Here is a 16,183-nt window from a genome sequence, read left to right as displayed (position 1 = left end):
TAGTCTTTTATTTGTGGTTTGCCGGTCTGGTGGTGCTTGGAGATCGGTTTTGCCTTGGGTTCGTCGAGGCTGCACAAGTGTTGTGCATGCTTTTGGCTTTCCAGTTAGATGGTTTCAGAGTTCTGACTCGAGCACGGAGACGGACAATGAAAGTGGAAAGACAGTTTAAAACACCAGAAAAAATGAATGAAAAATCAGGTAATATTAGAAATTAAAGAGTTCCCAGAGATGTCCTTTCACAATTGCGAAGGGCATTGTAGACATATGATTAATGAAGAAACACCGGAGACTTTGTAAAAGCGGCTTTTAATTATATAGAAACCGAAAACCCATATCAAAACTTAACTTCAGAATCCAAGCCAAGGGTGTGCCGATAAGCTGCAATTGACTGATCACTGCACACCACGCGCAACGTCGGCCCAACCAAAACTAAAGGCAAAGTAGAGGACAATCTATTTCCCAATATACCAATCTTAATCTTGCAGTTGATTGTGCTTTGCACCTAGCTTACATGATCTCCTTCAACAGCAGTTTCCGTTTTTTCTGCAGCATTATCGTCTTTAGCTGACAGGCTTGGCTGCAAAGGTAACAGGATTAATCACAGGTCGTTCTGAGTGCTTTGGTCGGTCGTCAGCTTATTGCTTGCAATTAGAGGCATGCCGTCCGTGGCCCCCAATTCCATCTCTGAATCAGCAGGGTCGTTCGTCTTATACTTGTACCAAGAGGCGGCGAGCAGGTATACTCCAAAGTTGAGCGTGCTCAGGACGGCCAAGAACCAGTAGAACAGATTGACATTATTCTTGTTGATGTTCAGCCCATGTAGCCATCCTTGCTTGCTAGGACTGATCTTCTCGGTGACCGCATTGATGATGTTCACAAAGATGGAGCTCAAGAAGTAGCCGAAGGACAGTGAGAGCCAAGTGAACGACGTTGAGAGTGACCTCATCCCGACCGGCGCCTCTTTGTAGAAGAACTCCATCAGCCCGACGAGCGTGAACATGTCAGCGATCCCGAAGATGCCATACTGCAGAGACAGCCAGAAGAGGCTAATGACATGGGGAGGGGTCTTGTTAAACTCGTTTCGTCGCTTGACCTCAACAATCCCAGCAACGGCCATGGAGATCACGGACAGGACAAGGCCAACCCCAACACGCTGGAGCTGTGTGATGCCCGACGGGTGGCCTGTGAGCTTGCGGGCAAAGGGGACAAATATGAACTCGTAGATCGGGATGAGGATGGACATGAAGAGGAGGGGAATGACGGGAATGGACGGTGCCGGGACCTTGAGGGTCCCGAGGTGCGGTTCCATGAGTTGGCCCTGTTGGACCGAGAAGGTCTGGAGTTGGGCCATGCATGTGTTCATGATGATGGTGCTGGCCAAGATTGGAAGCATCCTGGTCAGGACTTTGACCTCTTCAACTTGGGTCACTGTGCACACTTTCCAGGGCTCAGGCTTTGATTCTTTCAGTAAGATTGCTGCTTTGTCTAGGAACCTGCTCCCGAGCATAAGATCAATCAGTCATTCGCATTGCCAAACTATGGATCGACATCCGAGCCTTCAGCTCGATAATTATTTAGGCGTTGGGATAAATCTACATTCGTCGATCGATGTTGTGTTAACGCGTTCTTACCTGAATTGGTCGGTATAAGCGATTTTGGCCACTGCTAAGGCACTGCTCTCCTTGTCGCCGATCTCATACAAGTAAGCTGAATTCTCTGGTAAAGGCAACTTCCTGTTCTTGATGGCCAGAAGCACAACCTGTCCGATTATGACAGCAACAAACTTGAGTTCCATCCTCTAATCTGCTTTTTCATTGGACTACATATACCGAGATTGATTTACAAGAATGACGCGATAAATTTTTATTGTGGGCTTGAATTCGACCTACTTAGATATCTATTTATGAAAATAAATTAGCCGGACCAAGCAGAGGTGTCCCGCTGGATCTCGCTCGATCTAATGGTATGGATCTCGCTCGATCTAATGGTATCCAAGTGGCGGAATCTTCTACTTTTTGGCTCATGTAATTAGAGACCGTATTGCAGTTTACTACATCGCATAAACCCATGTTATATAGTAACCTTTTGTATTCCAAACATGTTGCACATGTACCTGGTTGCAGTAACTTTAAAGATCTCACCACATACGGTAGAGATTAATGGGTGCACATGCATGTCGTTGGTTGCCAAAATTTCTCTCCTAGTACTAATCGAAGAAGGAACCCAATAACTATACCTGCCAAATTCGGACGAGTGGGCTATCTCCGGGCCGCTGCAGGCGATAAAACGCTTTCCCATAGCCAAAACGACAAAGCTAATAAAGCTAGCGATTGTTGCCATTAAGAAACCCCAGTGCCAACCTTTGTTCATGCTGACCCACGATGGCCGTGACCCCAATGGTGGCGCCGGCCGTGGTACAGAGGGTGAGATAGTTGAAGAAGGTGGCGAGAGCGCCAGCCTCGGTAGGGTCCCTCTGGTCGAATTGATCCGCGCCAAGCGCGGGGAACGCACCACGGACACCACCGTAGCCGAGGGCCAAGAGGCAGAGGGTGGCATAGAAGTAAGTAGCTGTCCCTCCGTGGATGCAGCTTGATTTCCCACGTGGGTCCGGGTGTAAATGCTTGGAATGGGCCTCAATGGTTAACATTGCCAAACCCTGCATGCAATTTAGCGCAAGTCACAAGGCATTAAGCTAGACTAGATCATGAACCAAAGTCGATCCTAGAGTTGTAGCTGAAATCAAAAGTCAGTGTCATCCCAAATGAAGAATATCAGTGTACCAAAACTTCGATGCTTCCGAAAATAAGACATGTCGTGAATCTGCTCAAGTAGGTATCGGAAATGAAGCCACCAACGAGCGTGAGCAAGAAGGTTGAACCCATGAAGTCCGTCAAAGTGTTAGAAGCGGTTGCCACATCGAAGTGCATCACATAGAGGAAGTATAGAACCAAGGTCGCCATGTTCGCGACGAACCCCATGTTGTCGAGCCCCGACTGGACTGTCGAGTGAAAAAAAGAAGGTGAAAATGTCAAGTCCAATAGACGGTGACGACTCACAACCACGAAAAACAGAAGATGTTTACTTCTGCTAACGTCGACATAAAAAAGACTGTTGATACGGGACTGCACATATATCAATAACATAAGAGGTCCGATAAAATCTACGATTTTTCACCAGGGATGTTATGATTGGAGTTAACGCATCGATTGTAATTACCGAAAATGAATGCGGAAGCTCGGAATCCTCCTTTTCCTTTCTTCCATGAGCCTAAAGAGTCTTCGCCTGTCTTGGTTATAGCTTTTCCCTCCTCCTGCATGAACGCATTGAAAGATGATCATACTAGAGAGAAGTTGGAGGGGGGAGAGGGTGGCGGTGAAGTGTAGCGGAGAGGTGAAGTATAGCTAACCATGGTGGAGACTTCAGGCCTTTGAAGCTTAGTTTGAGAGAAAGAGGGGGTGATGCTATTAGCAATTTGGTGGGCAGAGAAGATATAGTTGATCAAAGGCTTTGTGTATAACGTTCAACGCTTCAGATTGATCGCCAATCCCCATCGTCTCTCTCTCTCTCTCTCTCTCTCTCTCTCTCTCTCTCTCTCTCTCTCTCTTAGCTTGTAAATCTCGAAAGACCCTTTTTCCCCCTCGATTAATTTAATTGGAGATTGGGGAGTCCATCATATGCATATAATATAGTCGACAAGATTGTGACAATTTCATTGAATGGAATGACTTAGATTTGACTTGCAGACAATGGATTAAGAATTTTGATGGCCGCATGCGTGAATGCTTATTAGCTGCTAGAGATATGCTTCGCATGCTAAATGACGAAGATAGTTTCACGAAATACAAAAGGTCTCCTCAAATTGAGCGAGAGTCGGATTCCTTAACTTTCTAGATAATCTTCCGGTTAATTTGTGGTAATTCACGTTCAAAAAGCAAAACGATTTCCAGATTGGTTAATTTTGAATGGTTAAAATGATTCGATAAAATAGCTTATTGGCCTAGACATTGGAAGAAAAAAGCAAATTATGGAGTGATTCATGTAATACTAAATTTTCATTTGTGTAGGTCATTCAACGTGATTTGCATAACACATTTCTTACGGAAATGACTTAATAAAAACGACTAAAAGAGAAACCGTAGCACAAATCATCATTAGTTTCTCTTCGAAATAAAGCGATGGGACGAAAAAGTTTATGAGTCCCATTAGCATATCGCCAAGGAGTAATACAGATTTGATCCATCCTGATGCTATTGTGATTCTCGAACTCGACAAGAAATAGAATACTCATCACTTACCAGTGGATCTTCGATTCTTTTCGCATTGTTCCCTCCACTAATTACGTTTAATTTATTGCCAATTAACTATAATTTATCATCAATCTATGGTCATATATGAGAGAGAGAGAGAGAGAGAGAGAGCAGCAGCAGCAGCAGCAGCATAGGACAAATGGCTTTGAAATAATCGCTAGATGATGTTGAGTAATCGTCTTGTTCCATGATCACAAGTCTAATGCACAAAACCTGAAATTACATTGTGTTTGGACAGCCTCCAAGCTTGTACCTTAGTGATCTTATCCGATTCTCTACTTGTCGGGATAGAAAAGTTGTGGATCTGTAACTTGTAAAGGTGTTTGAAGGGGGGCCATAGAGGAAAGAAAGTGTTGTTTAGGTTATGCTATATCATTGTCGGAGAAACATTACATGGATGTGCACCATTCATCCATATTCTATATAGGACCCAATTGCCAAGCACTTTTTAGCCGAACGTCCAATTGAGAACCTGATCCCATCCGCATTTCCCACGGATGAGGTACTTTAAAACCCCGGCACCGATCCCGCGTTCCTTTAATTATGTACCTGCATATGTATCGTGCGTGTAGAAAACCTCGACACTTGTCCTCTTAGGTAAAGTAGAGAGGACAATAATTTGTTTTGAATGTTCGAATTGCTTGGTTTATAAGAAGTCCGTTGCAGTAACATTTAAACCCACGCACTGAAAGAAGGCTAACGTACAGACGAATGAAGAAGAGTGCGAGAAATTAATCTCGATCTCCGGCTCTTCTAACATGTTGGAGGTGAGTACCTTGCCTTTTAAACTAAAAAGTTTAAGCGATTCAATAATAACGTTGATAATGTTCCATATATGAAAAACCTTGACAATAAAAACCACTGTTGTAATCTTTCCACTATTGTATTATTATAAGGGATTAGCTTAACATGGATTGCATTTAGGGTTGCCATAAACAAGATTCTTGTTATCTACACCAATTATTGGGAGATTATTGGATATTGAGTCCCATCCTTCAAGAAATTAAACTTTAACAGGGGATGTGTTGAGATCTTTCTCATGCAATATGGAACAGGACGCGCTAAGAAGAGATACTTGCAACATCTGTAATGGACTATGATCACCCTGCTTTAGGGTTTAATTGGTAACGTGGTGAGATAAATATTTGAACTTTGTGCTTAAGAAATATGAGATCTCAAGTGCTGATCCAATCTGTAGTGAACCCTTCGAGCTAGGTCGAGAGGAAGTGATTTTGCCAAGGAGTTTTTGATCTCGGTATGGATGGTCTGCCTAATTCGATCGGAGAAATAGACGTCATCTGATCTTGAAAGTATCGTAGACGCTGTTGAGAAGTTCAAGGGGAGGATGATTAGGCCTAAAACAATCTTTCATTGTCTTTTATAGAGAAAGATGATTAGGAAATCATGTCAATCTCCATATCCAATGGAAGTACATCAAATGCATGATTAATGACGCTGACAGCTTTGAAAGGGATGGATTTGGGTATCTTTCGATCTCAACTATTGCAGTCACCACATAGCAAATGAAGAATTGACCTGAAAACTACAGGGCATCTTTACCTACATACTACGAGGAGATAGCTTCTAGATCTAATAGCTTATTATAGTGCCCCTTGCTTGGAACGAAAGTGACTTACCAATTGACTCAAAGTGATACAACAAATTCTTAACAGGCGCTAATGATGTTTCGAAGACACTTGAGGGAGGACAATGTAGAGAAGATGCGCATAACTTTAAAATATTTCGACATTTTCCACTCAAATTTTCATTCCCCTCATTCTTCCCAATGTCCCAAATAGAGCTAAGAGTTTCTTGCATCTCATTTCTTAAGCAATTTCCAGGTTTACATATGGGGATATCCTTATACCCTTTTTACAAAAAGAAAGTATGATCTGTTCCAATTTTCTCTGTCTGATTAAATTTAGGCTCACGAAAGTGATGCACTTTTAGACAACATGTTTGATCTCAAAGGACTAAATTGATTTAAGTAAACAATAATTGAGGGTCTTTCCTTTTGGTCATCATTTTCCTTCTTGGATTTGGCTGGATAGAAAGGAAATTTGTTGGCAATTGTTATCTTTATTCTATGATGCATCCCTACTTCATGTTCTTTGATTTGACCCACCATTTTTCAATTAAATACAACAAGGTTGGTACCTCCCTACGCATGGTAACATGCATGAAACCCCACCTTCCATTCCTCCTATCAACTTTTGAGCTTTATTTTGTAGATCAATCCCCCCCGCTCCCCATCCTTTTCGGCCTCCAAAAAAGAAAGCTCTATAACTTTGGTCAAACCCTAAAGAGCATTGCTTTGGTGTTGGGATTGAGTTTCTCCCATTCCTCGCTTTTTCCACATATACTCGTGTTCACCCACATGCAAAATCTCTTCGTTTGTCAAACAGTTTGTTCTTTTTTCCAACAAAAGAATAATAGGAGGCAACGACTTGTAACGGTCATGTCTCGTATGTTAGCATGAGAGTTTCACACTGTTATAAGATATCTAGTTTGAATCATAACTACTACTTAAATAAAGTATCTCAATCTTAGAGAGATCTCTAGAGTCGAGACTTTGGGAGGATCAAGTTGGTCATAGCAGCTCTAATGACATTCCAGCATGAATAGCACTCTTGTTGCTTCACAAAATAAACAGGTAGTGCCTTCACAATTAGGCTATTGTGCTCCTAATTGTTTTTAGGTAGACTTTCCATGGGCACCACAGCTTTTGAACAAGCATAGTTAACAATCCAAATTTGCGCTCGGTAAGATTACATGGTCATGAACCAAATTTCTTGACTTTACTAGTTGCATCGGCACAATTAAAATTCAAACTCAATTTTCGCTTAAGTTTGATAGTAATGCAACGTGTACTAAGGAATTATCAAGAACTTTTCCATTCTATTACTCTTTCTGTATTGAGTTCTACATTCCCAGAAGCATTCTAACTCTTCATTGGCTAAAGTCCTTCGTTCCTCCTTCACTATCCTTCTTCCTAAAGTCCTTCCCGCTCAATAGTGTCAAACCAGCACACTTTAACCATGATTAAATCTAAATTATATATGAAAGCTCTCCATAGTCCTTAACCTGAAGTCCTTCTAGAAAATGTGTACTAAATATGCACAGCACTCGCAATCAATGTACAACACACTTCTGGCACATGCATGACACGGAAATTTCGGCGAGGTCAAGAAAAAAAGAGTGTGGCCAAAGTGCATAGTGGGGCTGGCAAAAATGGGTGAGCTTTAAGAATTCAATGAGTTAAGAGCCCCGTTTTAAAGAAATTCAAAAAATTGCCTAAGTTCATATTCATTTTGGACACGCAATTCCTAACCAAAATTATCTCTTGAGAATTTTCTGTTGACTTTTTTTCTTGGAAAATTAACATGGTTTTTCTTTTTTGATTTTGTCCACATCAGCAAACATCACCCAATTCATATAATGCATAATTGCTCTAAAAACCCTAACAAATGCATCCATTTTCACGAGATACTCCCTATCTTATACTCATTTTCTTAATCGTTCCTCTCTGCTTCCTCCATCGCTCAGCCGTCAACCTCATTGTTCCTTTGCACCTCCATCTCCCTCGCTGCGGACCTCCACTCAGTGTATTTAACCAAAAACTGCCCAATGTCCTCCTGTGTAAGCCGCTGCATCTCCAGCATCATCTTGTAGATGAACACTCAATGCTTGCGATCGCCATGAACAAGAAGAAGATCCTGCGGATGGGGATCCTCTTGTATGACAAAAAGAATGTGATCGATAACATTCCACTCACCACCTGGTCCACGACAACGCTAGTGTGTATCTTTGCGCGTGCAACTTCAACAAGAAGATATCAGAGTTATACGCCTACGTAATTGGCCCCATCCTGATGAAGAAGAGGCCATGTTTGACAACACCGAGGCAATGCACATGGCCACTGCTCACATGAGCTTCGCGTAGCTGTCGTTAATGATGGCGAGGCACATTTCGAGGAGGCGAGTGAAAGATCACCCCATCAATGCGCTCTCTAACCATGAGTAAATCAAAATTCTAGATGAAAAACTCTTCTTAATCCTTAGCCAGAAGTCCTTTTTGAAAAAGTGTATGGAAATGCACGGCATATACATGACCTATGCACAGCACAAGCACGACACGATGAAATTTCAACGAGGCCCAGGAATAGGGAGTGTGGCCAAGCTACATATTGAGGCTGGGCTCAAATGGGCGAACTTTAAAAACTCCATGAGTTAAGAGCCCAATTTAAAAGAAATTTCACAAAATGACCCAGGCTTATATTCAAAGGGAACACACAATTCCTAAATAAAGTCATCTCTACTTCCTAAATGCGAGGAATGCAGTGAAAAATGCGAATGTAACACTATGCAACATTGACGTTATTGTTAAGGGGTCCGAGTCTTTTGATACCGACAAGTTCGATCTTTAGTTTTTTTTATGAAATGAACAAGAAATCTTTGAGGGAAAATTTCAGTATATTAGAGAGAGAGCCCGAACACAATAATGAGTTAGCGAAGAACAATTTCTCATAAAAGAAAGCAAAGAGATGAAACGATCAACTTTTCGACGTTGTGAAGTTCTTCGTGAAGCTTGGGTCTCTTGCCCAAAAGAGACAACAACATTGCCTATGGATTAGACGAAAGTCTTTGCCCTAATTACCGAGAATGAGAATGGCATTTCTTTATGAAATTTTCCTATGCCTGCATCGGAATATCAGAACCGAAAGAATATGTTCAAAACACTTTACTTCGAAATGCCTTATGCTGTTGAACTTCTGTGAAGCCGACCCAAATCTACTATTGGCTACCAATACCAAATGGTCTGGGGTTGGAAATAGATTATATATTACATTTTTTTATCTCCTGACGTGATATATATTTTCCTTTCAAACATTTAAATTTCAATTAATCCAATCAAGTATTTAAATATAGATAAGTTTCCTAATTCAGTGTAGGGATGACAAACGAGTCTGACTAGCTCGGCTTGCAATTGGTTGTGCCAGCAAGCCAAGCATGCCACATAGCTTAGGCCCCATGACAAGCTGGCTTGACCCACCTTTTTCTTAACTTTTTTTCCGAGAACCTAAAACCAATAAAGCTAACAAGATTGTATCATATTAACTAGTTTTAGTGTCTTTCAAAAACAATAAAGCTCATGAAGTATTTTAAAAGGTCTTTAATTAGTAAAATTAATTTAGTAAAGTGACAATTGATATTGAGATGATGTTTATATTTAAGATAATAGAAGCATTTTGGGCGATGAGCACTACCCAGACTTTTCAAAACAGTAAGGAGCTTTAATATACCGATGGAATGGTCAATTTCAATTAAGTTTCCACAGCCTTCAAGAATCAATCTCTCCAAGTACACCCACGTAGACAAATCAGGTGTTCTCTTTAAGTAGTGACAATTGCTAAGATCTAGTACTTTTAGTTTTCTGGCCTCCTGCAAAACAATATGGTAATATATATTAAGAAACGACCTTTAGGGAAAGAAAAACAAAAGAAATTATATGTTTTTGCAACAAGTGGGATTCATATCATACTCTCATTTGGTCCCAACCAATCCATTCCTCCGAAATATAGCTACTTGAAAGCTCAAGAACAACTAAATTAGCAGGATGAAAGTTTGTTGTCTTGAAGGAATAGCCGCACCAAGAAAGCCATCTTAAATTAAGGAGAAGATTCTTGAAGTCTCCAACGAAGGACACAAACCTCCCTTCAAAGAACCTCAATTTTTGTAAATCAGCAAATTCTTCACGTGTCAGAATCTCTTCACGAAAGGGATATACTGCATGAATTCCTACTGACAATGCTTCTACTTTGCAACTTCTCTGACAGTGGAAACACCAAGAAGTCAACATGTCAAGGTTAATAGCAATTAATTGTTCCTTTTGCAAGAATAGTCTATACTGATTCACAGGAAAATAAATTGTCGTTCCCTTTTTTTACCTCTTTCTGCTGCAGAATGCTCAATCCTTTGTCATGTTTCCACACTCTGCTACGCTCACTAAGATGTTTTGAATTCTCTCGACGGATGATTTCCCTTCCAAGGTCCCGCACTTGGTCATGCATCCACAAAGTTTTCTCATCTTTGATTTTTATCAAGGACATGAGAAGGAGGACATCAATGGCAATTTGTGGGTGGTATTCACACTCATCCCACATGTAGGAAGGGTATGATTTATCCACATTAACAAAAAAACAAGCTATATCCAAAAATACTTCCTTTTCTTCATACTCTAACTTTTCGTAAGTTATCATCAATTTCTTTTGGACATCCTTGAGAGGAGCTTTTTGTAGCTTCTTCCATGTGTCAATCCATAATTCTTCGACTTTACCGAGTAGGGATGAACCCGTAATCTCAAGAGCTAGAGAAAGCCTTCCTAAAGTATCGACAATTTTTTTGGAAAGGGAGACACGATGACTTGGTGGAGAGTCGCTATTGAAGGCATGCCTACTGAAAAGCTTTAGAGCATGATCAAATTCCATTTCACATACTTCGTAAGTCAAAACATTTGGGCCTTCAATTAGGACACTTGATGCAAGCCTAGGGGAGGCTTTCTCAAACAATAGGATCGGGAGAGTGACTCGCGCACAAGAAATGGGACGAACAGTAATTTCAGCACTGCACAAGCTCAGGAGAACAGTCGTATCTTTATCGATACAGATCGGATCAACCTGATTCCAAAGCCAAATGAACAAAGACTTCTGGATCTACAATTTCTATGTTTTGGGTTTTCTGAAATAAGCACTGTAGGGTAGTCGAAATTGGGTTGGAAGTAACGAACAAAATAGGAAAAGATAGAAACTCCGTTGGTTGCTCTTCTAGGCCTCCAAGGAAGTTGAGGGCACCGATTCTTCTAGATTGATGACTGCAACTCTTCAAGGATGCAGATTTCAAAAGCTCTGACTCTTAAAACTCTTCTAGGTTTTCAAGGGTTGAACTCTACAAGATTCACGATACTTGCTTCAAGCAAAGTTTTCATTCATCAAAAGCTGTTCGTCTTCTACAAGAAATTGGGCTTATATCGTCAAAGAAATAAAGACGGAGCATTGAAACTAGGAGAAATAAAGACAGAACATTAAAACTAAGAGAAATAAAGAAGGACATTAAAATTAGCAGAAATAGTAAAAGCATAAGTCTTCGTGGCAAGGTGTCTTTCCAACTTCCAGGATGGACTCAAGATGTCGTTATGGCTTCTCGGTTTCGTCGAGCTTTAATGCGGGCTGATCTTCTTGGTCGAGAGAGCCGGTCTTCAATGTGGGCTGCATCAACACTTTTGTCCCTAGTAGTTACAATAATCCTGCTACCTAAACCGAACCAACTGCCATTTTCTGCAAGACTTTTCAGTTGTTCTTTCTCATCCACGTCATCAAGAACAATGAGAACATTTTTATTTCCAAGTGCTTCTCTAATCTTGTTGATCCCATCATTCACATCATCAATTTTGTTGATAGAATGAGGACCAAGGAGCTTGGATAACAATTTTTTTTGCAAATTTAACAAACCATCTTTGCCTGTTGATGATTCTCAAACATCTGCAAGGAAACAACATTGGTCAAAGCTAGAAATTAGTTTGTTGAAGACGACCTTAGCGAGGGTTGTTTTGCCAACACCACCCATTTCGTGGATTCTGAAAAACCGTACACCATCAGATCCCACATCCAACTTTTGGATTATAGCTTCTACACGATCATCAACTCCGACTATATGCTCATTCACATTTTGATATGCAACCTTCAGCTTAACCGAAACCATTCAAATTACCGAATGAATCAGTTCTCCTTGGCTGCCATAAGAGAACAACCATGTTAGGGATAACTTTAATGTTGTAAAACTACTCCCAAAGTGACTAAATTGCCTTCACATGTTAAGGAATAACGCAAAAGAATCTAGACATATATGCGGTTCTGATTTTTGCCAATCTCTCTCCACTCCACAACTTCAGTCACCATCACCGTCGGTCCCTGCCACTGCCATGCCGCCGTTGCCACTGCCATGCCGCCGTTGCCATCGCTCGCCTCCCTGCACTGTCACCATTGCCTTCTGGTGCCGTTGCCCGTTGCGCCCCGTTGACCCCCCACCTCGGCCTTGCCCTCAGTTCTCCACATCACTGGGGTCATGGCCTTGCGACCACCAGGGATGGCATCATTGGCCTTGGGTGACACCAGATTTGGGGTCACCCAAGGTCAGCTACGCCGGATATAGGCTCGGTGGCATCAGACCGGATGTCCAGATCCTGGATTCGGCTCACCACAGTGAGTGAGACAAAGAAGGTGTCGAGGGCGGATGGCTTGGAGCCTTCTGGCGGCTTGGTGTTGGGATGGTGACGAAGAAATGGTGGCGACTGACGGACGAGCTGCTGCGGTGGCTAGCCAGCAGCTTCGTGGATCTACTCGGAGATCCATTACTATTCGTGGCTATTGTGATAGAGACGAAGAGTGAGAGGAGAAAATCAGGATGAATGGGGTGCGCTACCCCCGCAATAGTGCCATTGACCCGAAGCTATCGCCGCGATACTACCAATAGCAACCACCATTGACCACTGCCAGTGAGAATTTCTTCTCTCCGCTACAGTGGCCAATAGCAATAGCGGCAGTGGCCGCGACTGCTAATTAAACTACTTAAAATCAAGGAGATGAATAAATTAAATTTTCAACAACAATACCACATTTAAAAGGACTAGGGAGTAAAAAGGAAATCTACATGTGACAGTTGAAAAGTTAAGACATTTACCCATCGTCTTTCTTCAAGTTCCACCCCTTTATCTCGCCCACCTCAATAAGAGCTTTTTTCCATGATTCTACTACTTCAGTGCATAACTTTTTCCGGTGCTCTAAAAGAGCTTCCTTGTATAGTTTTGTTTTGAGCTTGACATCATCAGGTTCCACGTCCAGGAAAATGGGCAAAATCTTTTTATTCTCAGATTTGGAGTTGCAATCAACCATGTGTGTGAGCTCTTCAAGGCACCAGTGACTCGCGGCATAATTCTTGGAGAATATGGGAATGTGAATCTCCGAGTTCTTTATTGCTTGTAGAAGTTCATCACTAATTTTCTCACCAACACGGAGGGATTCATCATCTCTAAAGACAAGGATCCCAGCATCTACCATGGCATGATAAATACAATCGGTAAATCCATGACGAGTGTCTAGTCATCGAAAACTTAGAAAAACCCCGTAGGAAGGTCCAGATGATGCCTGCGAATTCATCTCATTCACTAGCATTTTGCGCTTCTTCGAGGTCTGGCTGGAAAAGGGAGTATTGGAGGTGAGCTCGTGAGGGAAAGAGCCGTCAAGAGGTCGGTGTTTGCCAAAAAACCGCCATGTTTCCAGCAAAGCGAAGAGCGAGAGACTTGAAAAGGCTGAGGGAGTAAGTGAATGCTTGAGAATTGAAGAATGAGAACTCTATGCAGAGAGAGGGAAAGCGCAGTACAGGACCTTATAATGGATACAAAGGAAGAGGAAAGAGAGGGAGAGAGTGAAGGATCTTGATGCCATTGTTAAAAGTCTCGTCTAGCAATTTTTTTACGAAAGTGCCATTTTCTTGGATGAGCGACTTTTGTTTCCATTGTATGGATGGCGATTGTAAATTGATAATTGGTGTTGTTGAGGGCATTTTTGGCATTTGGAGATGGATGTGTGGGCGAATGGGTTTGAGATTCACTTTTCTATTATATGGTTTTTGGGATGAAATTGTAAATCATCAGAAAGTTTGGCCTTTAAGGGAGTAGGTTCGATAATTGAAATAGTAGGCTAATAAGTGGACTGTGTCAAAGCTAAGGAATCTATGGTAGAGGGAAATTTTTTAGATATAAAAATAGGCGGAGAAAAATCCATCTTTGGGATGATAAAAGTGCAATAGAGAATATAATCCTTCCCTAAACGCATTTTAATATATTTCAGTGAATCACAATTTTCTTAGAATAAGTAAAGCAAAATATACATATCTCTTTATGAAATATATTTTGCTTCATTTTTCACTGAGAGATGGATCGTGAAATAATAAGATTTTAAGCCATCAGAAAAAAATTACTTTGACTCACATATTCCGAATCAATGCGATACCCGTTCTAGTATTAATTAAGGGACCCATTATATTTCAACCCCATTGATTCAACGATAAAAAAATGCAACTAGCATTATATTATTGGATAAACCCTAGAACCTAATAATATAGAAGGCCTACTAAGTATTAACTAGTTCATGCATGAGTCAACAGTGCAATCTTAGAATCCTAGCTATGCTCCTATTTTAATTTTCTTAAAACATATACAAACAAGATAGAAGTTAGTATTGTCATAATACTACGCAAGACTAACTCAATTAGCTGATGAGGCAAATTGGAGATCCTAACTATGGATTATCAAAAAATATTTAATAGATGACTCTGCTTGATTCTAAAATGTCATGATATCATAGTGGTGCCATTTGTTTATTATTATTATTATTATTATTATTATTATTATTATTATTATTATTATTATTTTATAGTGGTGCCATTTGTTATATAGCAAGAAAAATTTGTAAAGCAAGTAGAATTGATTGTCAATATCTTTGGTTTTAGTACGAGTAAAAATAAAGGTTTGAAAGAAGAAATGGCAGGCGGTGTACAATATTATTCAGGAAATTTTTTTCCATAAGTTTCATTTAAAAGATGTGTCGAAAAATAGAATGGGTTTTACGAGTCATCCTAGAAGCTTCGTAGAAGTTTCTACTGGTCAATCAATGAGTTGTCATCTTAGGAGTTCCCATATCCCTTACGTTTAATGAAGTTAGAGATTCGTAGCCTTAAAATGGAGTATATAAATTGAAATTAGGATACAAAATGAATATGATTTTTGAGCTTTTCTTTATTGTAATTATATTAGAAAAAATTGAAAAATCCAATCAAACTTTGTATCTACATCAATTACTACTTTGAGTTCTTGAAATTTGCGGCATTGTTCATCTATAGACAGAAATCCTTAGCTAAATGCTACGTTATCCTTCTATAATCGCAATGTGTTTTATGGGGCAATTTCATGATTGGTGTGGTGTGATCCGTCATTTCATGCAATGTGCATGTCATTTTAACAGAAAAAAATTTGAGGTACTTCTGCCTGATTTGATTATTTCACGTGTTAGCATCGAAGCATGCATCGATTCGGGCCTTAAACATAAAGATAGGTACATAAAAGACTCCGACAATATTTTTGAATGCTCGACTATGCCCTACCTTTTCAAAAGATCATTTATAGTATATAGATTTAGATCCCGAACCAATATGGAAAGATATATGATACCATAGATTAAACAAAAAGATAGGTACATAAAAGACTCTGACAATATTTTGAATATTTGTGAGATTCCATAAATCACAGATTATATCTATGAAGATTACATAAAATCAAACTCAAATAAATCTATCATCACACTAAAAGTAAGATGATTGCAACACAGCTTTATTTTGGAAATTAAGCTGTGAAATGGCCTAGATAATCAGATTTAGCAATAGAGTGAATGTAGAGTGCCACGGACAATATTTTTTTTATTTATAAATTCGATTGATTTGCAAAATTCTCAATGCGAACTATTTTATAGATTATGATCCAGCCATGAGCAGTTTGATATATTTTATTTCAATTTTTAAAGCTGCAACTTGCATATCCTAAATTTTAAATTTATAATTTAAAAAGAAAGTAATGAGAAGGACGATGAATTATCATATTTAAATCAATCTTGATTGGATAATTTGTCTAGACATCACACAAGTCCCAAATCGTTGCTGTTGGATAATCTACTTCACAGCTTGTAACACGGGAAAGCAAGCCAAAGTCTTCTAATATCTTTGCTCGCTTTGTTCCGTTTTCCTCTTCTTTTCTTCCGACGAAAGAAG

General features: G+C 40.2%; 1 protein-coding gene and 1 pseudogene across 1 annotated transcript; both read right to left on the bottom strand.

Moving 5' to 3' along the window:
* Positions 1-431: 431 nt before the first annotated feature.
* On the bottom strand, positions 432-3,334 carry LOC108956283 (annotated as a pseudogene).
* Positions 3,335-11,312: 7,978 nt separating this feature from the next.
* Positions 11,313-13,740, bottom strand: LOC104435032 (TMV resistance protein N-like). The gene is made up of 2 exons (XM_010047861.3): positions 13,043-13,740; positions 11,313-12,095 (listed from the first exon to the last, which is right to left on the bottom strand). Exons 1-2 carry the CDS (start codon positions 13,417-13,419, stop codon positions 12,065-12,067), a joined length of 408 nt encoding a protein of 135 aa, XP_010046163.3. The 5' UTR covers positions 13,420-13,740; the 3' UTR covers positions 11,313-12,064.
* Between the last annotated feature and the right edge of the window lie 2,443 nt (positions 13,741-16,183).

This window comes from Eucalyptus grandis, chromosome 2, assembly GCF_016545825.1.
Source record: "Eucalyptus grandis isolate ANBG69807.140 chromosome 2, ASM1654582v1, whole genome shotgun sequence".
Taxonomy (NCBI): Eukaryota; Viridiplantae; Streptophyta; class Magnoliopsida; order Myrtales; family Myrtaceae; genus Eucalyptus; species Eucalyptus grandis.
Note: the sequence above shows the minus strand (reverse complement) of the source record. Positions and strands in the feature narration are given on the sequence as shown.

What these genes read in the sequence shown, in the direction of transcription:
- LOC104435032 (XM_010047861.3), bottom strand. Translation starts at nt 13,419, where the DNA reads ATGGTAGATGCTGGGATCCTTGTCTTTAGAGATGATGAATCCCTCCGT. An exon ending in AACTTGAAGAAAGACGATGG is followed by an intron (nt 12,096 to 13,042) that starts GTAAATGTCTTA and finishes CTCTTATGGCAG; the next exon opens with CCAAGGAGAACTGATTCATT.